Source organism: Malus domestica, chromosome 03 (assembly GCF_042453785.1).
Source record: "Malus domestica chromosome 03, GDT2T_hap1".
In the NCBI taxonomy this organism is placed as follows: domain Eukaryota; kingdom Viridiplantae; phylum Streptophyta; class Magnoliopsida; order Rosales; family Rosaceae; genus Malus; species Malus domestica.
The window spans coordinates 26,058,738-26,085,536 of NC_091663.1; the positions used below are offsets into that span (position 1 = coordinate 26,058,738).

The 26,799-nt window shown below is 35.5% G+C and overlaps 3 protein-coding genes across 5 annotated transcripts; 2 read left to right on the plus strand and 1 right to left on the minus strand.

Annotated features, from left to right (window-relative positions):
- Positions 1 to 2,353: 2,353 nt before the first annotated feature.
- LOC103428134 (indole-3-acetate O-methyltransferase 1) lies at positions 2,354 to 8,583 on the plus strand. 3 transcript variants are annotated; one of them, XM_070818413.1, is made up of 6 exons: positions 2,355 to 2,625; positions 2,766 to 2,844; positions 4,611 to 4,709; positions 4,818 to 5,234; positions 7,015 to 7,290; positions 8,035 to 8,583. In XM_070818413.1, exons 2-6 carry the CDS (start codon positions 2,788 to 2,790, stop codon positions 8,386 to 8,388), a joined length of 1,203 nt encoding a protein of 400 aa, XP_070674514.1. In that variant the 5' UTR covers positions 2,355 to 2,625; positions 2,766 to 2,787; the 3' UTR covers positions 8,389 to 8,583. The 3 variants fall into 3 exon arrangements, with proteins under 3 accessions (XP_070674512.1, XP_070674514.1, XP_070674513.1); XM_070818412.1 differs by having other exon boundaries at positions 2,355 to 2,620; XM_070818411.1 differs by having other exon boundaries at positions 2,354 to 2,844.
- A 2,613-nt stretch (positions 8,584 to 11,196) lies between these two features.
- On the minus strand, positions 11,197 to 15,837 carry LOC114823996 (65-kDa microtubule-associated protein 1-like). The gene is made up of 10 exons (XM_029100112.2): positions 15,511 to 15,837; positions 14,495 to 14,588; positions 14,190 to 14,393; positions 13,820 to 14,068; positions 13,499 to 13,714; positions 13,248 to 13,403; positions 12,856 to 13,167; positions 12,342 to 12,429; positions 12,006 to 12,154; positions 11,197 to 11,768 (listed from the first exon to the last, which is right to left on the minus strand). Exons 2-10 carry the CDS (start codon positions 14,564 to 14,566, stop codon positions 11,469 to 11,471), a joined length of 1,746 nt encoding a protein of 581 aa, XP_028955945.2. The 5' UTR covers positions 14,567 to 14,588; positions 15,511 to 15,837; the 3' UTR covers positions 11,197 to 11,468.
- Positions 15,838 to 24,330: 8,493 nt separating this feature from the next.
- LOC103428405 (uncharacterized) lies at positions 24,331 to 26,701 on the plus strand. The gene is made up of 3 exons (XM_008366509.4): positions 24,331 to 24,846; positions 25,217 to 25,363; positions 26,282 to 26,701. Exons 1-3 carry the CDS (start codon positions 24,439 to 24,441, stop codon positions 26,423 to 26,425), a joined length of 699 nt encoding a protein of 232 aa, XP_008364731.3. The 5' UTR covers positions 24,331 to 24,438; the 3' UTR covers positions 26,426 to 26,701.
- Positions 26,702 to 26,799: the final 98 nt, after the last annotated feature.

A 26,799-nucleotide genomic window follows, 5' to 3' on the forward strand; every position in this document is an offset into this window, starting at 1 on the left:
AGGTTATGCAAATATCGTCTTAAACAATCATGTAAAAAGAAAATAAAAAAACATATATTGAATTTTGAAGGGCAGCCTTGGTGGGGAGCTTAGGTATGCAATTACATTTCTTAGCAAACTTTTCGTGAGTTTAGCAAGAAAAAAAAATGTTTGGGTAGGAGAACTCGTAAGGTTTGGTAATTCTTATGCGCTTAGTATTTCTTGGTCTCTAGTCATAGACTTGTATAGATATTGTTGGAATAACTAGGGTCTACTTGCTAAATTAAATCATATAAAAAATTAAGAAATAATTTATGCATATATATATATATATATCAAAGTAATGCATGCACATGAGTAACTAATGTTAAATGAACATGACATAAGGGATTAGAAAAACTTAGAAATACGGTCGAGGCAAGTGTTAGACACTCTACTCATAAGACAAGTTTATGCCCCACTACGGTGCTATGGTTAATCGGCATTTTTTTCCCAAGATACAATGACTACATCCTTGTAATAGTAGCACTCTAAATCACAAGGCTTCATGATCACGACTATGTTAAAAACTCTCATATGGACTCAATGAGATTCTCTAATATTTAGTGCAATATATGTATGATTATGTAAAATAATGAAAAGTTATATTATGTTTACAAGCAATAGTTCTCGTTTCCCCCTACTCTTTGGCCGCGGATCAGACAGAGCTAAGTGGGTCGAGTACGTTTGTAGATTTTTTTTTTTTTTAGGGAAAATTAGGTTCACATCCTTCTTTTTGTTACTCCATTGATTAAAATCCTATTCATTTTCAATTTTTTATCAAGGTTCTTCGGTATTAATAACATCATTAATTATTTGAATAATAAATTTTTTTAATAAATATATTCATTTAGTGTTACAAATGTTACAATTAGTATATTTATATTTATGGCTAAATTTTTTATCATATATTTTTATTTTTAGTAAGTACCTATTTTTAATTTGCAAATATTTTTTAATTTGTACCAATTTTCTTTTCATTTTTAATTTGTACCCATATATTAGTTTCTTTTTGTGCCCAATTTTTTAAAGTTTTATTTGTGTTTGTACCTATGTGTATATCATCACGTGACATTGTATATTTAATCAATGATATAAAAATTACATATGGTATATTTATGTTTTATGCCTAAACTTTGTATCATATATTTATACTTTAGTTTGTACACACTTTTAATTTGCAACATTTTTTTGTTATAATGTACCCATTCTTCTTTATTAATTTTCTTTTTAGTTTTATAATGTACCCATTCTTCTTTATTAATGTACCACTTTGTTATATGTGAAATGTACCTATTTTATTGTAAAATGTACCAATTTTTTTAACACTATGGATACATTCTTTTGCCATTTATTATTTCTTATTTTTACATAGTTTTTATCCATTTATTAAATCAAAATGTTTGAATTTTTTTATTGTAACCGTTTCTAATAGTATTATAATGAGGGATTTTAAATTTATAGGATTATAAAATCTCATAAAATATCAAACAATTAATGTCAAAACTATAAAAATATTAATATTAATATTAATATTAATAGTAATATAATGAGGTGTACAAAGTCAAGGGACTTTGATCAAACTTTGAATACTATTAAGGTTTTAATCAAAGAATGTTAAGTATTAGGGACCGCATCCAAAGTATCAATTTTTTTTAATTCCACCTTTCTTCTTAATTCAGTCCAACATCAATCTATCTCTAGCATAGCCATCAACACAAGCAATATTCGATTAAATTAAGGTCTTTAAAAGGTATCGACTGATGACACTCAGTACTACAATCTGGTGGTATTCCTCTCCACTTGTAAGTGAGAGATCTTAGGTTCGAATCTCATGAATGACAAATTCGATAGTAAATTAGGTTGCCCATTGTGTGGCTGAATCAAACTCCATCTCTCCTTAGTGTAAAATATATTGTTGTATTTTTTATTTTAAAAAAAGGTATCAATTGACAACAACTAGGTGTTGCTTCATCTTTGCTCATTTGACAACACACTTTTTGACACTTATTTTTTGTAATGTTCAATTCCTCTTAAAAGTTTATAAGCATAAGATGGGCTGACTACGTATTACGTTACAAAATTAAAGTTTAGCTTGACAATTATACTGATCAAGACCAAAATGGCATGACGGGAAAAATAATAATTTTAAAACTTTTCTGGGTAGAAATAGAGGTTTTATTGGATTAAGATAGAAGCACTCGGCAATGGTTTATTGAACCGTTACATAAATCTAATAGAAGCACTCGACAATGGTTTACTGAACCGTTACATAACTTTGTCAGTTTTTTCTTTCTTTCCTTGGTAAAGCTAACGTTACCAGCATATTATATTTGGTAACTTTAGGATTTAAATCTTACAAACTTGGAAAGAAATTAATGTTGTACTTATTTAGCATCGAATCCTCTAGGATATGTATAGATCGAGGAAACTGTTAAAAAAAAACTACCACCACCTTGGATTCTGGCTCCCTGCTAGCTTGAGTTGTTGGTATTTCACTACTTTTACTGAAACTAGTTAACTAATTAATCCATTCTTTTTCTTGATCGGTTGCAATTATCTTGGCTCTCAACCCACTAGTCACGCCAGTAGTTTTTTGAGAGTAAGGTTTGCATATATATTAAATGCAATAGTTCTCATTGTCTCTGCATTTTTTTTTTTTATTATTCTTTTTCGATTGACATTGTCTCTGCATATTGGTTATTTTCTTCTCGAATTCCATATAACCATACAACTATGGCTTCCAGTGGACAACAAGTTGTTTCCGATATGAAGGTTCAGAACGCCAACACACGCAGAGGAGATGCCAACAATTCCCAATCCCAGGTTGGCTTGTGTTCTTTTTTCTTTTTCATCTTTGTATATCTAAACTTTTTCTTTAATACTTTTTATTCCTTTATTTTATAAACACTTTATTTTAGACACAATTTCTTTATCAAATAGACACGAAATTACAATTGGAAACTATCAAGTGATTAGGGTAAAGATTAATGAGTGATTACTTGTTTTTGAGATTAAAAATGATTAAATAGACAATTTTAGTCAATAATTACAATTTAACTTTACGAACTAGCTACAATTGTTACATGCATTTAATACAGTCACCATCTTACGATTAGTTATAATTTATGTGAATAAATATATGTATTTATTACAATAATCATCTGACTGTCGATATAGTGATTGTATTAAATACATATAAGTATTGTAGCCAAATCCCTAACTTTTATTTAATTTGATCTATGCAGTTTTTATAGTTTTTAAGCGGCATTTCCAACAATGTATCAGGCTAATTTTGTTAATTTAGCATGAAAATTACTCAAGTACTATTACAATGAGCATTTTCACAAATACTAAATATTTATTGTGTTTGAAAAATGATAATAAGAAAATGAAAACTAATATATCATAAAAGGGCAAATCAATTCAAATTAAAAACAAATGAAGCAATTACCACAACCCTAATTTTGCTTAGACTTACACAATTGTGCCTACTGGTACTGAACCCTCGCAGAAGTAGAAGAAAGAGAAATCATCCTTCTGCTCGATTTGAGGATAAATTATAGGGTCAAAACATTCTGCTCTCTAAGGTGGGAATAGATCCGAACAGAGGATGAGCATTTGTCGATCAAGTTTAGAAGGGGAAGTGACGGAAGTCTGCTTGCAGAGAGCTAAAAAGGAGATAGAATACCAAGTCAAGTCAATTTTACAGTATTTTCAGTTTAACTTTAAGCTAGATTCTCTTTCATTTTGTTTAGATTTAGCTAGCAGCCTAGCAACTATTCATCAAGTGAATTTAGCATTTGAGATAGCTACGTTGTTGAAGTTTGATATAAGAGTTTTTAGGCTAAAGTAGGCCAGTTTGTTGGAAATACTCTAATTCTTTATCAAATTTTTTTCTAGTTTTTATTTTATCAATTTGGTCATCGTGTTTTTTTTTTCTTTCTTTTTAAGCAACTATATATTCATTAAGTCAAAAGAAACAACAAGTAAGCTGGCCAAGAAAAGAATCGGCCACATTAAGGGTTATAGTCTTTAAACAAAACATCAGTAAAATGTCTAGAGGTTCTTCAAACCACGCGCGCCGACAAGCAAACGAAGCTACCCATCATCTTGGTCACCGTGTTTGTTTTTGTTAATAATGCAAGGATAATATTTCATTTTTCTTTAATTAACTACAAAAGAAAACTAAAATTTGATTAAATCCATAAAATTACTCAGTATTTTTAAAAATTGTCTTTTAAGCTAATTAAAATATTACTCAGTATTTAAAATTGTCTTTTAAGCTAATTAAGGAACAATGTCACATCACCCCCAACTTGGTGCACATGGAAAATTCTTTAGGGAACACAATTAAAACTTAAAAGAGCTAGCTCGCCATCATGCCACTCCAAAATGCACTACTATATCATCATACTTTTTTGTCACTCTTCTAAAAACAACTCTCTTTCCCTCTGATTTTCTCCCTCCTCCCTCTATATATACTCCACCATTTACCAACTCCGCCCTTCACCCTCACATCACACTTATAAATCTTAAACACCAATACTAATTCTCACTCATCATATTCTTAATTTCATATGGCTCCCAAGGGAGATAACCTTGTAGTTTCTAGTATAAAGCTCGAGAAGATATTTAGCATGAAAGGAGGCAAAGGAGAGTCCAGCTATGCCAACAATTCCCAAGCTCAGGTAATTAGCTAGTCCATTCAATTAATTAATTTTATTTATGTATTTAACACTTAATATGTTTCAGTATTTGTTATTATCCAAATAATTGTGTTTTAATTAAATTTTCAGGCCATACATGCAAGATCTATGCTTCACCTGCTAAAAGAAACCCTAGACAGCGTGCAACTGAGCTCCCCAGAAGTGCCATTTGTGGTTGTGGACCTTGGATGCTCAAGCGGAAGCAACACCATCTACATAATAGATGTGATCATCAAACACATGACCAAGCGCTATGAGGACTTGGGAGGTGACCCACCTGAGTTCTCGGCATTTTTCTCTGATCTCCCCAGCAATGACTTCAACACCCTCTTCCAGCTTATCCCTCCTATGGCCAACCACGGCGGTAGCATGGAGGAGACCCTCGCTGCCGACAACCACCGCTCCTACTTTGCTGCTGGCGTCCCAGGTTCATTTTACCGGCGGCTCTTCCCGTCGAGGTCCATTGACCTTTTTCACTCAGCGTTCTCCTTGCATTGGCTCTCTCAGGTAATTAAGTAACTAAGCAGCTAGTAATCTTTTTTAGTTACCTAATTACATGGGATTTTTTAATAGTATAACGTAGTATGTACAAAATTCTAGGTTGGTGATGACAAATATGAAAAACCAATTAATACTCGTATGTTTCCAAGGAAAATATGCTACATCCACACTAGTGCAAAAAAAAAAAAAAGCTAAAAAATAGGCAAAGAAAGAAAAACCATACGATTTTCTTGCCGATTTAGAATAGGTCAAAAAGTTAAATGCCAGGAATTATGGTCTCGATGGTTAATAGGAACTGTTCATAAAAGACAATTATGTGTGGATGTTCGTCCTTTTAAAATGTCATTTTTTTTTAACAAACGATATTATCTACACTAAAGGGGAGAGGGATCTCTAATGCTAAATAATGGTAAAAAGTTAAGATATATGTCGATAGCATCAAGGGAAACCTTTTGTTTATATGCTATTCAACTTAGTTATCTGACTATAGGATTTTAGTTCCCTTTTGTTTATATGCTATTCAACTCTATTAGTTATCTGACTAGGATTTTAGTACTACGTATATTTATACAAATTTAGAATAATATACATTGAATTACATTGCTCAATTTTTAACTTATTCGTTTTCATCTCAAATTCTTCGTTTTTATGTTTGATTGTTATCGTATTCTACACGCAGTCGAGTGTGTACGTTCCATATAGTATTACCCTTGAATTAGACAGATGTTGAAATGTTATGTGTACACTCTTTTTAAATTGAACTTTATGTTTAAAACCTTAATTACACTTAGCTAGATTGGCTAATCAATTTTCAAAGCTAGATTAAATTAACCCATGTCTTGGTATTTAATTAGAAACAAAAGCTTCTGAATCATTACATTCAAGTCGTTCAAGAGCAATTTAGTAAGTTATATAACTACATACTTTTCCCGAGTACTCAAGTAGCTAGAGTAATAACTATTCGACCAAAAAACAAAGTAGCTAGCTAGTAATTGAGAATTAAAGGATGGTGATATTCACACATTTACTTTTACTCTCACATCCCTCTTTATATCGAATGAATTAAAGAAAATCAATGAAAAAAATAATAAAAATATGTTAAAGATAAAAATAAATGTAAATAACACTATCCAAGCTAAATTACATTAAATGCAATGACTAAAAAGTCAAATGACTTTGGACCAAAAAATCAAACAAAGGTGGGTGAGCCTGGTCAAATGTCTCGAAGAATTTAAGCAACATGGCTCATGATGCATGCTTTTTTACAAAATGCTTGGGATTTTCAACAACTATTGAATAATCTTGTTGTGTAGTTAAAATTCAAAAGGTACATATATTTAATTAATATATTTACGTTAGTTGAGTGGCTAGACTTATACTCTCTTTGATAGCAATCACTTTTCTAAAAACAAAGTAGAGTAGAAAAAATCATAAGAGAAGCAAGGTCTACAAACTGCAGCTTCTTCTGCTAATGCTTCTGTGGCTGGCATGAGTAAGCCTGAGCTTTAGCAGGCTTCCAAGTCCATATCTAGACATTGAACATATCGAGAAAAGAATTATATATGACTGTTAGATAGTGAATTTATTAAGTAAATACATGTATCATAAGCAAGCCCCTATAAAGATGAACATGTAAAACTCTTGTAGCTCAAATAGTTAACAATAAGTACTATTTATATATTCAAAGTTTTAAGTTTCATTTTTCTTCTCTTTCAATACCGCTTTTAAGAAACAAAACTTTGACACCGCTAGATTAACAATAATAATGTCTTGTGCGGGGACCCAGGTGCCAGAGAGTGTGCTGGACAAAAGATCAGCAGCCTACAACAAGGGAAGGGTGTTTATCCATGGTGCGAATGAGAGCACAGTCACTGCATACAAGAAGCAGTTTCAGACAGACTTGGCAAGCTTTCTCAGGTCGAGAGCCAAGGAGCTCAAGAAAGGAGGCTCCATGTTTCTTGTTTGCTTGGGTAGGACCTCAGTGGACCCTACTGACCAAAGTGGCCCAGGCCTTCTCTTTGGGACTCACTTTCAGGATGCTTGGGATGATCTTGTCCAAGAGGTAATCATATACATAATTATATATGTCACAAGAAAAAAACATTAGATGATAATGTTTGTTTTGTATGCTATGTGCATGCATAATACCATATAGGGTTATCGACCTAAGTAACTTTCTTTTTTTGTCACATTTTATTTAATTGGCAGACCAAAAAGCAAAAGAGAAATTAAACACCAAAAAACAAATAAACAAACGAGAAGGGAGATCTGCATGATTAGATTAGGTGTTATTGGTTTCACAAGACATTTATTATGAATTTTAACTGGTCATGATTAAGTCGGGGTGATTCTAGCCGTTGGATGTTAACCCTAAAACTGATCTGGCCCTTCCATTTGTAGATTAGTTCTGTCGACATAATAATAACTATATATTATTGGCTGCCGGGTGGTCCATATTATTGACCAATGGATGAATAAGATGGGTTGTTTTTTTTAAACCAAAGCCATCATTTCTTGTATCTCAGGACAAAGCGCATTTGGATAAGTCCGGTGATCAGTGTTCATCAAAATAAAGATATTTGAAAAGAAAAAAAACCCTAAATTACTTGTACGTATATGATCCCCTAAAAAGTGGTAAACTTATTAATTATTGCAAAATCTTTCATTGTTGGTATTTTTATATACACTCTATAACTTTATTATCCGTTTCATTAAGAACCCATCTTAAATTAGCCACGAAATGAATTAATTGGAAAATTAAAACATACAGAACCTATCTGAACGAAGACTATCTCAATTTTTGCAGGGGCTTATCACTAGTGAGAAACGTGACAGTTTCAACATTCCTGTGTACGCATCAAGTTTACAAGACTTCAAGGAGGTAGTAGAGGCTGATGGCTCATTCATCATAAACAAGCTTGAGATTTTCAAAGGAGGAAGCCCCCTTGTTGTGAGCCAACCCGATGATGCCGCTGAAGTCGGTCGAGCCCTTGCCAACAGTTGTAGGAGCGTGGCCGGAGTCCTCATCGATGCACACATCGGTGACCACCTCGGCAATGAATTGTTCTCAAGGGTGGAGAAAAGGGGCACAAGCCAAGCCAAAGAGCTACTGGAGAAGTTACAATTCTTTCACATAGTGGCCTCCCTTTCTCTAGCTTAATTAGGGAGTGTGCCCTTTTTCTTCTTTTCTTTCTTTTGTGTGCTTGTATTGTGTTGTTAATGTTATTATTCACTGTGGTAGTAACCTTTATTTTTTTTTTTGGTAAAAGGTAGTAACCTTTATTAATATGCCTAAGAGGCTTTGTGACTTTGTGTTCCTTTGAAATGGATTAAGTAAATGAAACTTTAGTACAAAGTTACAAATCCCTTTTACTTTAATCTCCTTTTAGGCATGTTATTGTGTCTAGTATCATGTGATAGTTGTATGAGTAGGAGTCTCAAATTTTATCTAACACCTTTTGGCCTTTTGGAATGTTATTTTATTTAGTACCTCTACTTTTCACTCTTTCTTAACTACAATTTAATTGTTTTTAAACAAGGTTGCTGGGTTGTTAGTGAGAAATGGTAGTTATTTCAGTTGCTAACTAAACAAAGGTGTTCTTCTTTTAAAAAGTTTTGAATTACCTTCTAGTTTTTTGTTTCGTGTAGGCTGCCTTGTTAATTATTTGGTATCAGTACTTCTTAACCAGATAATTATTCTCACTAAGAGCATCTAGTGATCCTCAATGCTAATTCAAATAGTAATCCAACAACTTTCTGTAACACACATGGTAAATTACTTGAGCAAAATACATTATTTTTCTTGTTCATTTTAGATTACTAATTAAAAATAGTTGATTTATTATAACTTAACTTCATAAATGTACATTATTTTGAATCTACATAATTAGTTGTTAGATAACATGTGATGATAAATGACTCATCCGGAAAACTCTTATAATTAAGAACAGACTGCAATAGTTTGGTTCCAATAGTGATGGCGAGGAGTAGGGTAATGGGTCCATTGTAATTGGTAAGTATGATGGAAACTCTTACATATTTTTCACCCTCCCTTTATGAAAATCTACATTTTCCAAATGACCCAAGAACAAGCAGCAAGCAAGCTGTATATATATATACACACACAAATATATATATATATATATGTGTGTGTGTGTGTGTGTGTGTGTGTGTGTGTGTGCATACACTGTATCTAATACATTACTAAATTCCCCTCTTCACAACCATCTTGATGATCAGGTGACCAGAAAATGAACATATCAGCCTCTTCTGGTAGTTTAAAGCTGACCCTTTTCTTTACCTTTCCACTACTTTCACTTCTGCACAAACAAGGATCATGGGCATCACTTTTTCCACTTTCATCAGTCAACAGCTTCAGCAAAGAAAAACTGTCCCTAGAATTGGAGGTAACATCATCTGAATCCTCTGCACCTAAAGATGGATAAACCCAATTCCCACCAGAACCATAGTGTTCCCCTTCACTGTTGTTACAAACCCTACTATAAATATCGTCTTTTTGGCATGGCGATGATGCTAAGAACCACTCTTCCAAAGTGAACTCCTCCTTCTTAACCACTGTCATCTGCTGCTGCTGCTTCTTCTTCGTCTGCTCGTTATTGGACTGCTCCAATTTTTCCCACAGGTTCTTCTTTCGTCCACAGAAGCATTTTGGCTTCAAAAACTCAATAACTGATGATATGAAGCTCACATGTTCTTCCTTTACCGTAGACAATGGCAATCTCTCAGGGCTTCGAAACTGGGCAAAGCAATGGTAATAATTGACACCCATTTCTTTATTTTTCTTTCACATTAGGAGCCACAAAATAGTGCTCATAGATGGAAGACAACATTTACTTTTGATATAGTGTACAGCATACATATGAGATATACGTCGTGCATATTTATTCTGCTTTGGATTCCTTGGATTCTCCAATAAATTATTTGGAAATTTCTTGGCGAGGTAACATCTTTCTTATCAACATATTATCATCCAATACGAGACCTCTAAGTTTGGGTGAATGATTTCAAAATTTGGACGTATTTCATTGCTTATTCTCGGGCTTGCCTCGCTCCTTTAATGTACTGATGGCAATTAGCTTGAAGTTGGATTTTTATGTTTTGCTAAAATAGTTTTTAGATTGAGGATCTCTTAAATGTTATATCGAATGTTCTCTTTTATATTTGTCTCAATCTTGATATTTCTATGTCCCTTGTTTGAGGTAAATATCTCTTGGACTGGAGGGGGAAAGTTAAAAAGCAAAGCATCTCCGCATAAACACGAAGCCATTCTTAGCAGACGAATTTGTTAGATTACAACCCATAAGACAACACAACGCTAATGCCAATTTATCAAATAGTTCTAATCTCAAAGCTAACTTAGTAATAGTTCCCAAAAAAAAAAAAAAAAAAAAAAAGCTAACTTATTAATTTACATACAGTTTCATTTAAAATTATAAAACTATTGCCTTGGTTACATCTACCATCTATCCAATCTATAATCCCCTTAGGATGGTGAAAATGAAATATCTGTCTTGTCATTGTTTTTTTATATTTTTAATTTCAGCTTTTTTTTTTTTTTTATCCTTCCTACGAAAATAAGATTCCTAATCATTCACTAATCGTTAACAAGATATGTATATGGTTTAGTTTGGAAAAAGATACACACACATCATTTTTTATCCTCTACATGCTCTTGTTTAATTATGTCTTATATATCCGTTTGATTTATTCAATCCAATGAACAAATATAAAAAGGGGTGTTTTGAGTGGGAAAAATGTGTGCAAATCTAATTCCCTATAATTTTAAAGTATTCTTACTAGTAGTAGTATATGAACGAGCAGGATACCAAGTTCATTGCAACCGAGACAGGAAATTCAAATTAAACTTTGGATATGGCGTAGCAATCATGCAAAGCAAAACAAAAAAAGAAACAAGAACCATACACGGGGCCGAAATTCAAGAGTCTACTGGCAAGAATGCAGTGGCAGGATTTTATTTCCAACACAGAATAGCCCCATCATGCTTGCTACAATATAGATCAAAACTTGAAGAACAGAGAAAGCAACACGTATTTAGAAAGCCTCCGAATGCCAAAACATAACATGCACAGGTACATAGGTCACAGTTCACTCTCCAATTTACCCTCACTGAATCATACATTATATCCCTACTACAGTAACTAGTAAAAACACTAAACTTGGACAGAGGTGTGTGCATCCTACAGTACTCTCCCTTCTTAATTATGGTGAAGCCGAAACTGTGTCAGTGCCAGAAATGTGGGAGGCAGCATCCTCTTTCGCCATTTCAACGTAGTTCATAGGAGCGACGGGCCTAAGATCTCTCTTCCCATCTTTCGTTACAGACCTGCTTCCATTTTGATGAGCATTAACTGATAGACGTCTGCTAGGAGTTCCACTGGCGCCTCCATTTGCACGAGGACCTACTACCTTCTTTGTGCCAACTGGTCGTGCAGGGCTAGGCTTTGAACCAAATGGGGCTTCTTGTTCTGTGTGTTGTAGGTCTTGGTACTTTTTCTGGTCCTGCAAAATCCATCAGACATAATCCCATTTGATACATGAGGACGATGAAGTCAGACTGCTATGTAATAACCAAAACCATACAGGCTACTGTAATGTCAGATTTAGATTCGGTTCATATCACACGTCACTGGTTTAATACTCAGCCACATATTAGAACTCATATAATCATCAGTGACCCTGTAATCACCTCAAATAATCATCAATGAGCATTTAATTATCTATTCAAGTGAAACATACCCTCATCCTCCGCTTCTCTTCTTCTCTTTCTTGCCTAAGCATGGCATACTCATCCAGCATAGCAAGGAGAGGAACACCATCATAAGTAAATGATATGCCACGATCTTCCTCCCAGCCACGAGTTTTGGCTACCAATGTGTCTACAAGAGCTGCATTGCCAAGAAAATGAAATAGTAAGAAATTTGAAGATTATGGGTAGTCAAGGTGTACTGATTGGCAGCAATGCCTGTTTAATTTCTACTATCAACAACATACTACAGGCCAACAAACTTCCATATAATTATGATTTTTGCATCTGTAAGATACACAGTCGTCATAATGTGTTATCCCTCGTACCTGGAATTTTGTTAACCAGAATACGTGCTTTCTCTGCACGCTTGAGGTTTAGGTGCGCACCTCTACTCGCATTATACCTGTTTTCATCCTGTTCCACCAAGAAATTGTTGGTTACAATGAAACACTTGAAGTGGTTTAAGTAAAAGAATCAGCAAAACTCAAGTGGCCTGCGTAGGTGCAAAGTTATGCGTTACAATCCATCCTTTTACGTAGAATCTCCTAGGCCAGTTATTGGTTTAAAGACTCAATGATTACTCTTAACCACCCTGTCCCTTTATTATGGGGGAAGGTTTAGGTAGTTCAACCCTCAATGATGGGGAGCAGATAGGATCATAGGAAAGGCGAAGGGTATGCGCGTTCCTAAAATGCACAACACTTGAGCCAAAACTTGATGTAAAAACAGAGGGCAATCATTAGACAAATATGAGAATGGAGGTACAAGTTCATGCCTCTCCCCCCTCCCCAATACACATGCACACGTAGGCAGATTTATTTTGAGGGAGAGTTTACTTACACGATTGTAGTCCTCAAGCCAACTCTCTTCTTCACAGGCTGACATCCATTTCTCAACCTTGTCCAATATATCCTTTCTGCTTAGAGCTTCATCATTCGCTTTCGCTATCTGATCATCCATGTCAGCCAGTAATTCAGTAGGTTCAACATTCCCAGAATCAATGAGTTCCATAATCTTTTCTCTGGCAGCTTCTGTATCTATTTCTATATGAGCTCGAGCAAATATCTCCTCTAGCTCTGCTTGCTTCTTGAACGCAATCTCCTTCATCCTACTTGATTTCAGCTGATCAAGCCGCTCAACTTCGACCTCAGTCTTGAAAATACAATTCGGGGAAATGAGTAAACAATGATAAACTGTTTAACAAACCATTGAATATCATACGCTTCATATACCTGCTCAATCAGATCCAGCGCAAGAGACCCAGGTACAGTCACTTCATCTACTGAAGCTGATATGTTACAGGTAACATGTTCAAATAATTTCCTTTCCTCGTCAGGGGTATCCATCAGATTCCACAGATCAATTAGCTGAGTTGCTGACTCTTGAAGCTTCAGAGTGAAGACACAAGTCAATTTTGATTCAAAAGTCCAGCTTTCATCTTTGTACTAGCACAATTAATGGAAAAAAGGGAAAAAATAAATACCTTATGCAGCCTCTGCTTCTTATCTTCTTTTAGTGCTAAGACAGTATTCGCCAGCCTAGATAGAGTATCATTGCTAATACTTTTGGATTGCACACCAGTTGAGTCCTTTAAGCTAGGATGAACCTTCGTAACAGTACTCAAGAAGTCCAGTCCAAGTACAGCACAAAGATCATGCACTGTACTCACAAATTCAAGCACCTTGTGCAATCTTTCACTCTGCCAGATCAAATGAGCAATTAATATTATCATTGTATTCCAGATTAAGTGTAGACTGATGTGATAGTGTATCTTTTCACATTCACGAGGATAAGATATATTTACCTTTTCCTTTTGAAGATCGTGAAGTTGGGATTGAAATTCATCTAATTTCTTCAGGGATAGATCAGACTCATCAACCACAGGACTCTCGCTGAGGTTTGAGTTCCCAGCAATTTCGCCACAAATTTTTTGAATTTGTAACTGAACATCAGTAAACTCCTTTACTCTCTCCTCTTTCTGTTTCCACAGCTGTTCCAGTAGTGGCGCTATAGCCGCAAGCTGTTCCTTGATTGTCCCTGAAGTCTCCTCAGGCTGTAATCAAATTAACAGTTCACAATTACTTACCATACACTTTGATAGTACTATTAACTTGCTTTAACGTAGCAATAACTAATAATCAGTACATATGAGGAATATGTATGCAAGTACTCACAACTCCAGTAAAAGTTTTTTCTCCAAGAGCTGATAGAAGACTGGAAAGTTCAAGTCTGGAATCAGACAATGCCTGAAGAAGCTGTGCCCTTGACTTTGCTGCCAGCTCGACCTTCCTCTTGTATACGTCTAGGCACTCTTGGTCTAACTGAAGAAGCATTTTGTCTCGCTCTTCATCACTCTCACCAACTTCATTCCAAATTTCCTGCATTAATCATGGATTAGTTCAGCCAATCTTTAAAGTACATACAAAGAAGCGGTGGGGTAGAAAAGGACAGACAAACAAAGGTAAAAAATATAAGTCACCTGCAGTTTCTGCAGCAAAGAACCGCAAGTGGTTTCTCCTACACGAGGGCTTTGAGCATCCGCTACAGCCATTTTTGTGAAATCACTACCTTAACTGCATCATCGAAAAAATTTCGGAAGGCATTTAAAGCTTTTTCAAAAAACAGAAAGAGAGAACTTAACCAGAAAAATAATACATAAATACTACGTCTTCCGCCATATAAGACGATAACTAATCTGTACAGGGACTCAAGCATAAGAAAAGATCACAAGCATTAAAGAACCTCAGAAGACGATGGAAATACTGAGTAGCCATGTTCAAGCCCAACCATTAGTTGGGGTATTAGAAATCAAAACATGGTACCTCTAAACATTATTACAGAGATACCATCTATATTTCTTCTGGGTTCTGGAATCACATCTTTCAACGACCAATATCTTAATCCCAGAACTATATTTTGGTACAAGATGAAGTTACAAACACAAATCACACTGATCACATCATGTTACAGACCAAACAAAAATTTCAATCGAAGTACCAAGTCAAAGAACCACAAACAATTGAACCATGTATCATTAGTTTTCTTCCATAAAGATTCCCAAATCTCTATAAATCTCAACTAAGAAGACAACAACCAAAACAGCTAACTTGTTTTCCTCCCATTTTCTCACCACCCAAAAACAAAGCACTAATCTTAGTAGTACATTACATAAAATCCCACTCAATTAACCAACTAAGAAAACAAAATCCAAGATTCCAAGTTCATAACCAACAACCAATCATCAAGAACAAAACCCATCATGCCCCAAACCCAAATACAAACCCCACTAACCTAATCACCCAAAATTCACTACAGTAAACACAAAACCCACCAAGAATTACCCTCATAAAAAATGCATTACCCACCAAAAAACCATTAAGCCCCACATTCAATCAAGAACCCAGAAACTTGAGATCCCTCGAGAACTTGAACAAACCCCCAAAAACCAAGAAAAACACAGAAAAGCTGAGAGAGAGTAGCAGAGAAAAATCCTACCAGATCGTCCTTGAAGGTTAGGTATTTCTGGGTTTGGGGTTTTTCAGATCTGAAAGACTGAGTGCGTGTTCTTCCTCAGTGCAACATTTGAGAGAGAGTAATGGAAGCTACCAAAGGACAGAGCAGGAAAGGAAAAAACAGTGTGCAGATGATGAGACAAAGGTGGGGCCCTTATGTACCATAATCTAATTGTTCCGAAAATTCTGATTTCTAATGCCCTGGGTTTTGTGGTTAATTACGAATTTGGTACTGCGGTAGAGTGAGAGCAGGGGTGTTTGCTTGTTTGACTGGTTTTTTGTCTGGGTCTGGGATCGTCAATGACAACTTGGAACAATTTCACAATTTTGGCCCGGCCACGGAAATTAGAAAAACTACAGCACATGCCACTGCCACATCCACATGCGCTTAGAATTTGGCAATCACTAGAGAGAGTGGTTTCCTAACAAATATAAACAAAAATCACTAGAGAGAATGGATAAACGAATTTTACGTATCATGTATCATGTGTCACATCATACTAACATCGCATAAAAATGATAAAATTTTATTTCTGAGAATGATTCACTTCAGATCGTGACAGCTTTGAACAAGGTTCTCCTGATTTGTCCTCATTGGACATATCGTGGAGGACTCGAAAGCGCTGCCGGTTGGGGTCACTAGAGCTACTACTTCCTAACTTCCCATACGCATCGCCATACATCACCTTGGATGTTTTATCTTCTGATAGTAATCTCTAAAAGAAGAAGAAAATGCCTTAAGATTCTAAACTTGCACTGAAGGGTCACAAAAACCTAATAATACATCAAATGTTTGTTTTGTTTTACTGCCGAAGTCTGAGGTATCGCACACTTTGAAGAGTAGGATTAATTTCTAGTCAGTTCAAAAAGACTAAAAGCATTCAGCTCACCGGGCCACCCCTACCTACAGTCAAATTGCTAAAATACATCAAATGTTCAGTTCCAAAGGGTTTTTTTTTTATCATTTATATAAAAAGAAAAAGGAAGTGGCATTTCTGTGATTGAGTTGAAGAATAATGGCATTAATTGGGGGCGGTCACTGGCAATGGCTTAGGTGTCATCACGAATCCAAGTGGTCTCAATCTTGATGTGCATTTGTAATCCAATTACCTGCATCCAATGCAAGGATACATGTTGAGAGATGAGATGAATTCAAGATTTTAATTTTAAATATTTTTTTGGAATTATTATTAACATTTTAAAATTCTCGTTATACATTATTCAAAAGTATATTTTTTTTTTTGTAATTATACAATACTAGGTCTCACTTGTGGGACTAAAGGTATTCAACACCGTTGCGAAGACCCAATAGATTCTTATAACAGGAATATTTGAACATAATGTGGAAGTAAAATTACAATAATAGGGATATTTGAAGTTGAAACTTTTTCTGACATTTAAAAATAATATAATTAGGCTAAGAACTACACACGACGGAATGGTCTAGTGGTCGGGAAAAAATTTCAGGCCTGTAAACCACACGACAGGTTTTGAGTTTGAGTTTGATTTCTGACGCTCGTGAATCATATAATGGTGAGCAGGGAGAGGTTGAAATGCATCTGTGAGTCTTTCCATTCCCGAAAGAATGGACTGTCGTGACGAAGCTATAAGTTAATCTTATTTTCAAGAAAAAATAAACTAAGAACTAGGCGGTAGAAATTTTTTATTTTAGTAATTGTTTCCCTCTCGTCAATGTAGCCTCCAAATTGTTTAGAAATAGTCAATTTACACCAAATTCATCAAAAATGTGTAGTCAACCTAAAATTTAAGAAGAATTTAAGACTTTAAAAATATTAGATATGATAGGATTTGAAAACTCCGAATTACGTATGGATTTTAGGGTGCGTTTGTTGCATCGGACTGTCTCGGACTGGACTAGCTGCAGGGACTAAGCTGGACTGGCTTAGACTAGATTAAGCTGGACTAGCTTAGTAAATCGTTTGGTGCAGTGTCGGACTAAGAAGCATGATAATGAAAACAGTACTGTCACCAATTTAGTGTTTGCTCAGACTATGACTACATTATTGTTCTATTTTAATTATTTTTTATTAAGGATATTATTAAAATTAATAATATTGGATGAGAGTGAGACTCAATAAAAATACAAAAACCAAATTTTCTTGCCAACGAAAGAAATATACATGATTCAAGAGTAGCATTGTTCCAAACATCAATATAACAAAATGTTCTCCCAACAATCGACAAGGTTCAAGATGCTTTCTTAATTATTCACCTTTGGATTAAAGTTGTAGATTAAAGTTAAAGGTGTTGGTTTATACTTGTATTTGAGTAGAACGAAAATTGATGTCGAACAAGTTCAGTTTTTTACTCAATTGTGAAATAATTACTTGGAATTGCTCTTGTATGTATAAGCCAATTTCAGTCCATACCATGACAATTGCATTCAATCCCAAGACCACAATGATGCAAGGCACAATGAAAAATAGATAGCTGCGTATTGATCATTGCTACATTTGGATTCCTAACACGTAAATTGGCTTGCTCCATCTAGTTTGAAGAAAACTAGTAACAATATGCAAAAGGAAGAGATCATGAACAATTTTGATATAAACATCTTAGTACTAAACTTTCATACAAATTTTACAGCTTCATCAACTTGCTTGATTGAAATTTTCTGACAATACAAAGTGAAAAATAAAACCTTTAATTGTTCTCCAATTAATTATACTTGTAACTATTTTTTTTCTAATTTATTTCAATTGACATAATAACCTCTCATGTGATGGATTTATGACTCCGTCACTTGGTAATGTGACATTTACACGCACTGAGACTTTCTTCCTGAATTTGGTGGCGTCTAGGACAAACGGGTAAAACCTGTAAGAAGAAAGATTGATGGAGAGGTTGAAAATATAGTGTGAATAGAACATTCAAGTCCTGTAAATATGCATGAAACCCAAAAACGATCAAAGAATTAAACGAGGAAAGTTAAGCATACGAACATGGAGAAATAAATTGAAATTGGACCATATAATACCGTATATAATAATGCTTGAAAAGCAAGTTAAACATGGAAAACATATTTTCTCTTAAATTTGGTTCAACAACTGTTGGATGGGTGACTAAATTGATATGTGAATGATGGAAAATCATAGCTAGCTGTAAATGATGTGCTCAGCAAAGCCCATACGGAAGGACGATATGATAGTCGACATGGACAGTAAAATGCTGAACACAATTCAAGTAACGACGTGTATTAACTATTTAACTTCACAGGAAAGATATGCAGGCTCAAACATGCTGAATCACCAACTTCAATATTGCAACGCAATGTGTATATTAGGACACATATATAGAGCAGAACCATCAAAATGAATCAAAACACATAGCAGCAAGTGGTACAGGATGTGAATTACTTGAGCAAACCCACCACAGTAACAGCTATAAGAAAATATCATTGCCTATGCCTCAACTACAAACGATAACAAAGAACCCAACAAGTTTGGCATAATAACTTTCATATGTTAACAAGACTATAGTTACATTACAGTAAAAGGACCGAATACAAACTTCCTAATAAGAAATACCCTTGACGTTACAAGAAAATGCAGTGCATGGAGTTCCTAGTATTCAAAATTGGGTAGCTCTTTTACAATACGCACCCACGTATTCCCCATACAAAATACGAAAGAGCCTTCCTATCTCCATCAGTTAGGAAAACAGATTATGGCTTAAGCCTACAGCAGAGCAAATCTCTCAAATTATGCATCAAATCTTTATATTTTTCAGAAAAAGGTTCAAATGGAATCAAGATCCCCAGGTTCAAATGGCCTAATCCTAACCCATTATAGCTAACCTGGCTTCATCATAAAGCAAAACCAACCAATGGTAGAGATCTCAAATTATGAAAACTATTTGAAAAGGTTCAAATGGAATCAATGTCCCCGGGTTCCCACACCAGGAGATACAAACTCTAAAATTTAACAGATGGAATTTAGATCCCCAGGTTCAAATGGAATCAAGATCCCCAGGTTCCCACTTGTCCGACATAAAATTTAACAGATTGACAAACTCTAACGCATAAACCTTAACTAAATCGCATTATACAACTTGCAAAAACTCAACTTAGATTCTAAAATTCAACACCTTTCAATAAACCCAGATTCCATAAATAAATAAAAAATAAAAAAACAGAAGGAAAAAATTCAGATAAATAAAAAAGTCATCTTTAAAACATTAGTGCAAATTCAAAAGAACCAGAGTGAGAGTGAGAGACAAAGAGAGAGAGGGTTACTTCGACTGGGATCAAACGGGGGAGGAGGAGGGGCGGTTTTGTTGGAGTGTTCCTGAGAGGTCACCTGAGAAGAAGGTGGAGGAGCAAGGCGAGCAGAATATGCAATTTGACCCTAAAAATCAAAACCCTAATTTGTTAAACTGCATAGGTATATTATTGAAAATTTCTCTAACCTAAAACAAATAAATAAAATAAAGCTCAGTAATATCACAATCTGCAAAACAAAATGAAGAAATAAATCGAAGATTCGAAGTTTACCAGGCAAGAGGAGCAGATAAGGGCAAACAAGATGCAGATGAAGGCAAGCAGGACGCAAAGATGAGGGTGAAGAGGACGAGGATGAGGGAGCAGGGCAAGCAGTAAGCGATGGCGACAACTCTCTCTCTCGCAGGATGAGTGAGGTTTTCTCTCGCGGAAGGTCTTACGAGTCAGGCCGAATTTGGGGTTCTCGGCTAAGAACTCCTAACGAAGCCATTAATCCGAGCGAGTCTCATTTAATCCCATTAAACCTAATCCTGGTGCAGACCAAACAAAGGACTACAGTCTAGTCCAATCCAGTCCTCCCTAATCCGGTCAAACAAACGGGCCCTTAAGGATTTATGTGGACTTGGTTTAAGATTTTGATAGATTGTTAAGACTATGGAGATGGTAACCCAACAGATAGTCGAGAGTTGTTGCTCTTTAGCACTTCCACTCTCCCACCACCACCGCTACCCATTACAAATTCACCATTACCCACCAAGTCTCCGTTCAACTTTCCGATAAAAAATTACAAAATAAATATTTGAACACATCCCACAAAATCCACAACTTAACGAAATCCTACAAAATTGTAATTTTCTAATACACCTAGATTTGGATGGACTCTAAAAATGTGTATTAAAATTTGGATTAACTACACCCCTGTCATGCTCCGATCCCAAGATTGACATGTGACGTCACTGAGTAACTGTTCATATATCATGCCCCATCTTTGAGACATGACCGAAACAAGTCAACGGTTCAACAACTTACTAATTTTTTTTATATCATGACTGCATTTAACCTTTGTGTGAGACTGCTTATCTACTCTAAAACATAATCTAGTCATTCGTAATTCACATATATTTGAGACGAGAGATTAAGATTATCGGCGAACATATATGCTCATAGATGCTTGCCTAAAATAGTAAAATGCTTGAAAAAATTAACAGGAGCCTTGGGAACAAGGAATTCCTAAGCAATCGTTGTTGTTCAGTGTTATTGTAAGTGTTATTTACAATAATACTATCAAAAGTCCGACCTTCTATGTAAGAAAATGAAAATGAAAACTTTATGAAGTGTGGTAGATAGATTGTCTTTGTCCATGGAATATGTGTGGAATACTGTTTTTTAACAAACGATATTATTTATACTAAGGGGAAGGGGGTAGGCTTAATCTCACAATAAACTAACAAGAATGTGGTTCAAATTCGCATTTGGCGAAAATCGAATATAAGACCTCTCACTTATAAGACATTTTAATACTTAATTGTCAATAAATATTCATGATTCTCTCTGTAACATCCTACATCGCTCAGGGGAGTGGATCATATAAGTCTTATATGTATATTCTCATCTCTACCTAGCACAAGACTTTTTAGGAGCTCACTAACTTCGAGTTCTATCAGAACTCCGAAGTTAAGCGAGTTTGAGAGAGAGCAATCCTATGATGGGTGACCCATTGGGAAGTTATCGTGTGAGTTCCCAGAAACAAAACCGTGAGGGCGTGGTTGAGGCCCAAAACGGACAATATTGTGCTACGGTGGAGTGGCGGGATATGTGCCGACGAGGACGTCGGACCCCTAAATGGGGTGGATTGTAACATCCCACATCGCCTAGGGGAGTGGATCCTGTAAACCTTATATGTATATTTTCATCTCTACTTAGCACGAGACATTTTGGGAACTCACTGGCTTCAGGTTCTATCGGAACTCTGAAGTTAAGCGAGTTCGCATGAGAGCAATCCCATGATGGGTGACCCACTGGAAAGTTCTCGTGTGAGTTTCTAGAAACAAAACAGTGAGGGCATGATCAGAGCCCAAAGCGCACAATATAGTGCTACGACGGAGTGGCATGATGTGTGTCGACGAGGACGTCGGGCCCCTAAGGGGGGTGGATTGTAACATCTCATATTGTCCAGGGAAGTGGATCCTGTAAGCCTTATATGTATATTCTGATCTCTACCTAGCATGAGGCCTTTTGGGAGCTCACTGGCTTCGGAGGAATCCTGAAATTAAGCGAGTCCGTGCAAGAGCAATCTCATGATGGATGACCCACTGGAAGTTCTCGTGTGAGTTCCTAAAAACAAAACCGTGAGGGTGTGGTCAGGGCCCAAAGCGAACAATATGGTTCTACAGCGGAGTTGAGCCCTGGATGTGGTGGGGGCCCGGGCCGAGATGTGACACTCTCCCCTTGAGGAGAGATCCAATAAAATTAGACCTATGCAAGATCCAATAAAATTAGACCTATGCATTAACAAGAGATAATCAAAACTTTAGTCCCAGTTAAAGAAATAAATTTCTTTACTAATGTTATATCTTTGATATGCAATGTTTATAGGGAATACATGAAAGATGAAGAAGTACAAATTTAGCCCATAATATAGTACAAATAGAATTACAACAAAACTTATATATAATCAAAGACCCAATCTTCAGCCTCCAAAAACCCAAATACATACGTCTTTTATCATTCCTTCATCCCTGCAGACACACTAGAGCAAGATGAAATAAAAGTTAACAAATTTCCACAAAATAAAACTTTAATTGAAAAACCCAAATAAAAGTGCAATATAAGAAAACAATAATGTTTAAATATAACAAATGCTCTCTTGCATTTGTTAATTTTATTTCTTTCTTTTTATCAATGTTAATTTTATTTCTGATAACTTGCATTTTATACTTTCAGGCTTGAGGTGATTTTTAAAATAAATTATAAGATTTTATTTTTCTCGTTTTATAGTTTTAAAATTATGTCAATTTACAATATTTTTCATTAAATTGATGAGTTTTTTTGTCAATATGATAGAAATGTAACTTAAATGTTACCCTATATAAGAGTTTTTTTTTATTTTTTTATTTTTATATATGTCATCAATTTAATGAAATGATCAAACAAAGACATCAATTGATACAATTTATTACCTTATGTTGTAAATAAAATTAAAAATTAAAACTCTAAAAATTATTTTAGATTTCAACTAAAATGTAATTGGTCCATTTTATTTTATGTCCACTAAAGCTTTCACCAAATTAGTACCCACCCCGTTCCCTAATTTTCACAATGGCATTAGTTATTTGAATTGTCACTTAATGCTATGGTATAATAAATTCCTTTTTATTTGTAATTTTTTTAATTTGCAAGGAAAAAGTCGTAAGTTCGACGCTTAAAGAGGGCGAGTTTTATATCAAATTATTATAGTAAGTTCATTGTATGACTTAGCTCAACCCTAACTATTCAGTGTCAATATTAGTTCATATTCAAGAAAAGAAGTACAAATTATAAACTAAAATTTGTCAATTAGGATCTATAACTTTAACAAAGCATTGCAATATTTGATCATTCCGTGAGATTTTCAATCAATTTAATTACGTGGCATGACATAAAATTTAGGGGTCTTTTGATATGGGTCCAATTGGACTAAAATTGGATCTATTTTAAAAATAAAAAGTCACTAAAAATTGGACCTATTTCAAAAGATGGGCTATAAAATTGGACATCTTTCAAAATTTTCCTAAAATTTATCAACGAGATTCACAATTGATCCTTGACTTTTCACCGTAATGTAGACTTTTTTTTTTTATTTTGATGAAGAAGAAATTTATTAAAGCTTAAAACCTCTAATACAATTGTTTCTCATACAATCAAAATTAAAAGCCTTCATAGCCGAAATTGGAAGACAAAAATCCCAAAAATATGGGTTGAAAAATGCGTCCACCACAAAATTAGCCTCCATATAAATTTAGGAGTAGGATTCTCTCTCCTTCTATTCTCATTCCCTTTCTTTTCCTCTTTCCACAAATTGTTTTTTGTCCTCTTCTGGTTATTAAAAAATTAATACAAAACGTTGACGTGACTTAACCGTAATCATTCAAATAGGAAGAGAAGGAAGGGGAGGGAGATTGAGAGGGGAGAGAATCGTACTCCATAAATTTAATAAAAATAACGAACAAAATTAAATAGAAAAAAAAGAAGAAAAAAAAGAAGTCTAGTGATCATTTTTCAAACAAAAATATTACACTTACCATCTATTTGTACCATTATTTGTATTATCTCTTTAATAGAAAAATGATCTACACACGTTGGCGGACTTTACTTCTATTAGAAATATAGTATAAATAAAAGAAAACTAATGAAAAGGGCTTGAAAACTTTGAGTTTTAATGATAAGGACAAAATAAAGAGTAAAGTGAATAGTACCATGATTGACTTTTTAGTGTAAAAATGTGATTTTTCGTTAAAGTGAACAGTACCGGGTGCTTTTCGTTAAAGTTCCCTATAAATAATGGTACAATTAAATAGTAAGTGCACCTTTTTTCAAATGACTGGAAAAGGGGGGGAGTAATACGGTTGCTAACCGTCAACAGAACGCTGTCGCCTGTCGCGTGTGTTTGACAACAAAACGTTGTAACAGAACATGGAAACGACGTCGTACGAGGCATTGAACAGCAAACCATCTCCATCTCCTTACCTCGTACCTGGAATAGTCACCCACAGTGGCTCAGTCACTCTCGAGAGCCGAAGGAGGAAAAAGCGGGTGGAAAATGGAAGGACTCGGGTCGAGATTGGGCAGGGCGTCTCTAGGTACGGCCAAACAGCCACCGTCTTCAATGGCCCCGTCCGGAGGTGGAAGAAGAGGTGGGTCCACGTGTCCTCTTCATCCCCCTCCCTTACTTACCAAAACCCTCACTCCCAATCCAACAACAACGGCAATAACTCTCGCCTCGTCCTCTGCCGCTGGACCGCAATCTCTCCCGCCAACTCCCCCGCCGAACCTGCCGCCGCTCCGGATGAGCCCCCTCGCCGGAAGTTCCGATACACGCCCGTAAGTACACCAGCAACATGCATACATGCATATATGTGTTTCAATTGCTGTGTATTTGTTCTTAGGGCTTTTAGGGTTTATGGGAAATTGTGGGTTTTTGTTTTTGTTTTTTTTATTATTTTGGAGGATGTCTTTGAAGCTTTCAATGGACTAATGGTATGCTGTATATTATTGCTGTATATTATCCTGCTAGGTACTGCAATTGAGGACTAATGTTATGCTTTCGGGCATTCATGAAAGTTTAACTTGCGTGATCCCCTGAATAGAACTATGCAGAAATATGAGTTCTCGACTCCCGGATTCCATACATTAGAAGTTTGATGCTGTTGAATGGTCTTTGTTAATTGCATATGACTGGTTCATTGTGCAGGTTTCTGTGGTAGAGGAACATAAAAAGGGAATTCAGAAAAAGGTTGGAGATGCTGAGAAAACTAGTGAGGTTGATGAATCAGTTACCCCGAGTGATGAGATGCATGGAAAACCAAACATTGGTCAAATTATGAAGGAACAAGATGAGGTCAGACTTATTGCACTCCTGCTCAGTTATCCTTCTTTTTTTCTTTTTTTTTTTTGTTCATTTGGATGTCTTTTTGTGTTCTCGTGCCCTTTCCTAGAGGTTGAAATAATTTTTAGCGTTGCAGAATGAGCTTGTGGATGATGGTATTGGCGCTTGGTTTCTTTAGCCCATGAGTATTATTTATGAAATCACGCAGTATTCCCAGTTAAGTTCTTTTGCAAATGACATTGTAAGATAAAAAGAAAGCATAAAATAAACACCCACCACCAGTCACTGGCCATGGTGCTATGGCCATGAGGTCTGCAACATCTGGCCGTGGTGTTGGTCTAGGAGGAGCATGTATTGTTTTCTGTTCTTTCTTGCAGGGTACGTATCCACACACGCACACAAAAGGACAAACACAAATAGTGGTTAAATTTTCTGGGAAGAATGATCCGTCTTGTACTGTGCGTCGCTAGAAATTCAATATTTTCGTTGCTGCAAGATGCTTTATAGCACTTAAGTCAAGACCTTCATTGTCGCAAGATGCTCCTTTTTGAGTGGTGAAATAGGGAAAGCTGACCCCCGAGAGCTGATAGTTGCCATCCAAAATCATATCAAACTCCTTGCTCATATGTTTTTTGATTTTATAAACTTTAATGTCATGGTTCCTGCCACTTATCAAATATCTTTCAACTCTTTCAACTCTTATGGGTTATATAAGCATGCGAGGTTTTATATGAAACTACCTTAGGAACCAACACCATTAGCAAGTATGATACTCTCTCAAAGCAACGTGAAGATAAAGATAATGTTATCGTCTTGTCCGCATCAAGCAAACAAGGCCAGGATATTTTTGGGTGCTCCTGCTGTAGTAGAAAAAATGTAAAGTAATTTACCATGCAATAAGTTATTGACCTGATGATGTCCGTGCTGCAGGAGTTGGACGAGAACCAGTCTGGCTTGCAGGATTCAAACAGAAGCCATCTGGATTTAGATTTGGGCTTGAAAGGTCACAGTTCCAACCTTGATTTAATAGTTCAGATGAAGAAGGGAAGCTCAGAGAGATTTTGGTTGGATTGATGCTGAAGACAAAACCTAGAGCGGCATGCGATTATCCATTGGCAGGGGGTACTTCTTCATGCCGTGTGATTTGTATTTAGTACGATACTGCTTATGATGTATGTAACTAAGCCGTAGGATTAGTTTGTGGATTATCTCCCTATATATATGGTTAGTAAGTAGTAGTACATGATCAACGAGCACATGATGTTTCCGAGTGTTCGACTCCACTGTTTGGAAAGATTACCCATGTAGCTATGTGCCACTCTCTGTATGGGTGACCATTCCTGTTTGTGATGTTGTGCCTGCGGCCTATTTTTTTAATTTTTTTTTTCTTATTGGTTATGTCGAGGGAATCGAACTTTGGACCCACCCTATCGCCATTGGTCGCTACG

What these genes read in the sequence shown, in the direction of transcription:
- LOC103428134 (XM_070818411.1), top strand. Translation starts at nt 2,755, where the DNA reads ATGGCTTCCAGTGGACAACAAGTTGTTTCCGATATGAAGGTTCAGAAC. An exon ending in CCAACAATTCCCAATCCCAG is followed by an intron (nt 2,845 to 4,610) that starts GTTGGCTTGTGT and finishes ATGGCTCCCAAG; the next exon opens with GGAGATAACCTTGTAGTTTC. An exon ending in CCTTGCATTGGCTCTCTCAG is followed by an intron (nt 5,235 to 7,014) that starts GTAATTAAGTAA and finishes GCGGGGACCCAG; the next exon opens with GTGCCAGAGAGTGTGCTGGA.
- LOC114823996 (XM_029100112.2), bottom strand. Translation starts at nt 14,566, where the DNA reads ATGGCTGTAGCGGATGCTCAAAGCCCTCGTGTAGGAGAAACCACTTGC. An exon ending in AAAAAACTTTTACTGGAGTT is followed by an intron (nt 14,069 to 14,189) that starts GTGAGTACTTGC and finishes ATTTGATTACAG; the next exon opens with CCTGAGGAGACTTCAGGGAC. An exon ending in AAGAGAAGCGGAGGATGAGG is followed by an intron (nt 11,769 to 12,005) that starts GTATGTTTCACT and finishes TGGATTTTGCAG; the next exon opens with GACCAGAAAAAGTACCAAGA.
- LOC103428405 (XM_008366509.4), top strand. Translation starts at nt 24,439, where the DNA reads ATGGAAACGACGTCGTACGAGGCATTGAACAGCAAACCATCTCCATCT. An exon ending in GGAAGTTCCGATACACGCCC is followed by an intron (nt 24,847 to 25,216) that starts GTAAGTACACCA and finishes TTCATTGTGCAG; the next exon opens with GTTTCTGTGGTAGAGGAACA. An exon ending in TTATGAAGGAACAAGATGAG is followed by an intron (nt 25,364 to 26,281) that starts GTCAGACTTATT and finishes TCCGTGCTGCAG; the next exon opens with GAGTTGGACGAGAACCAGTC.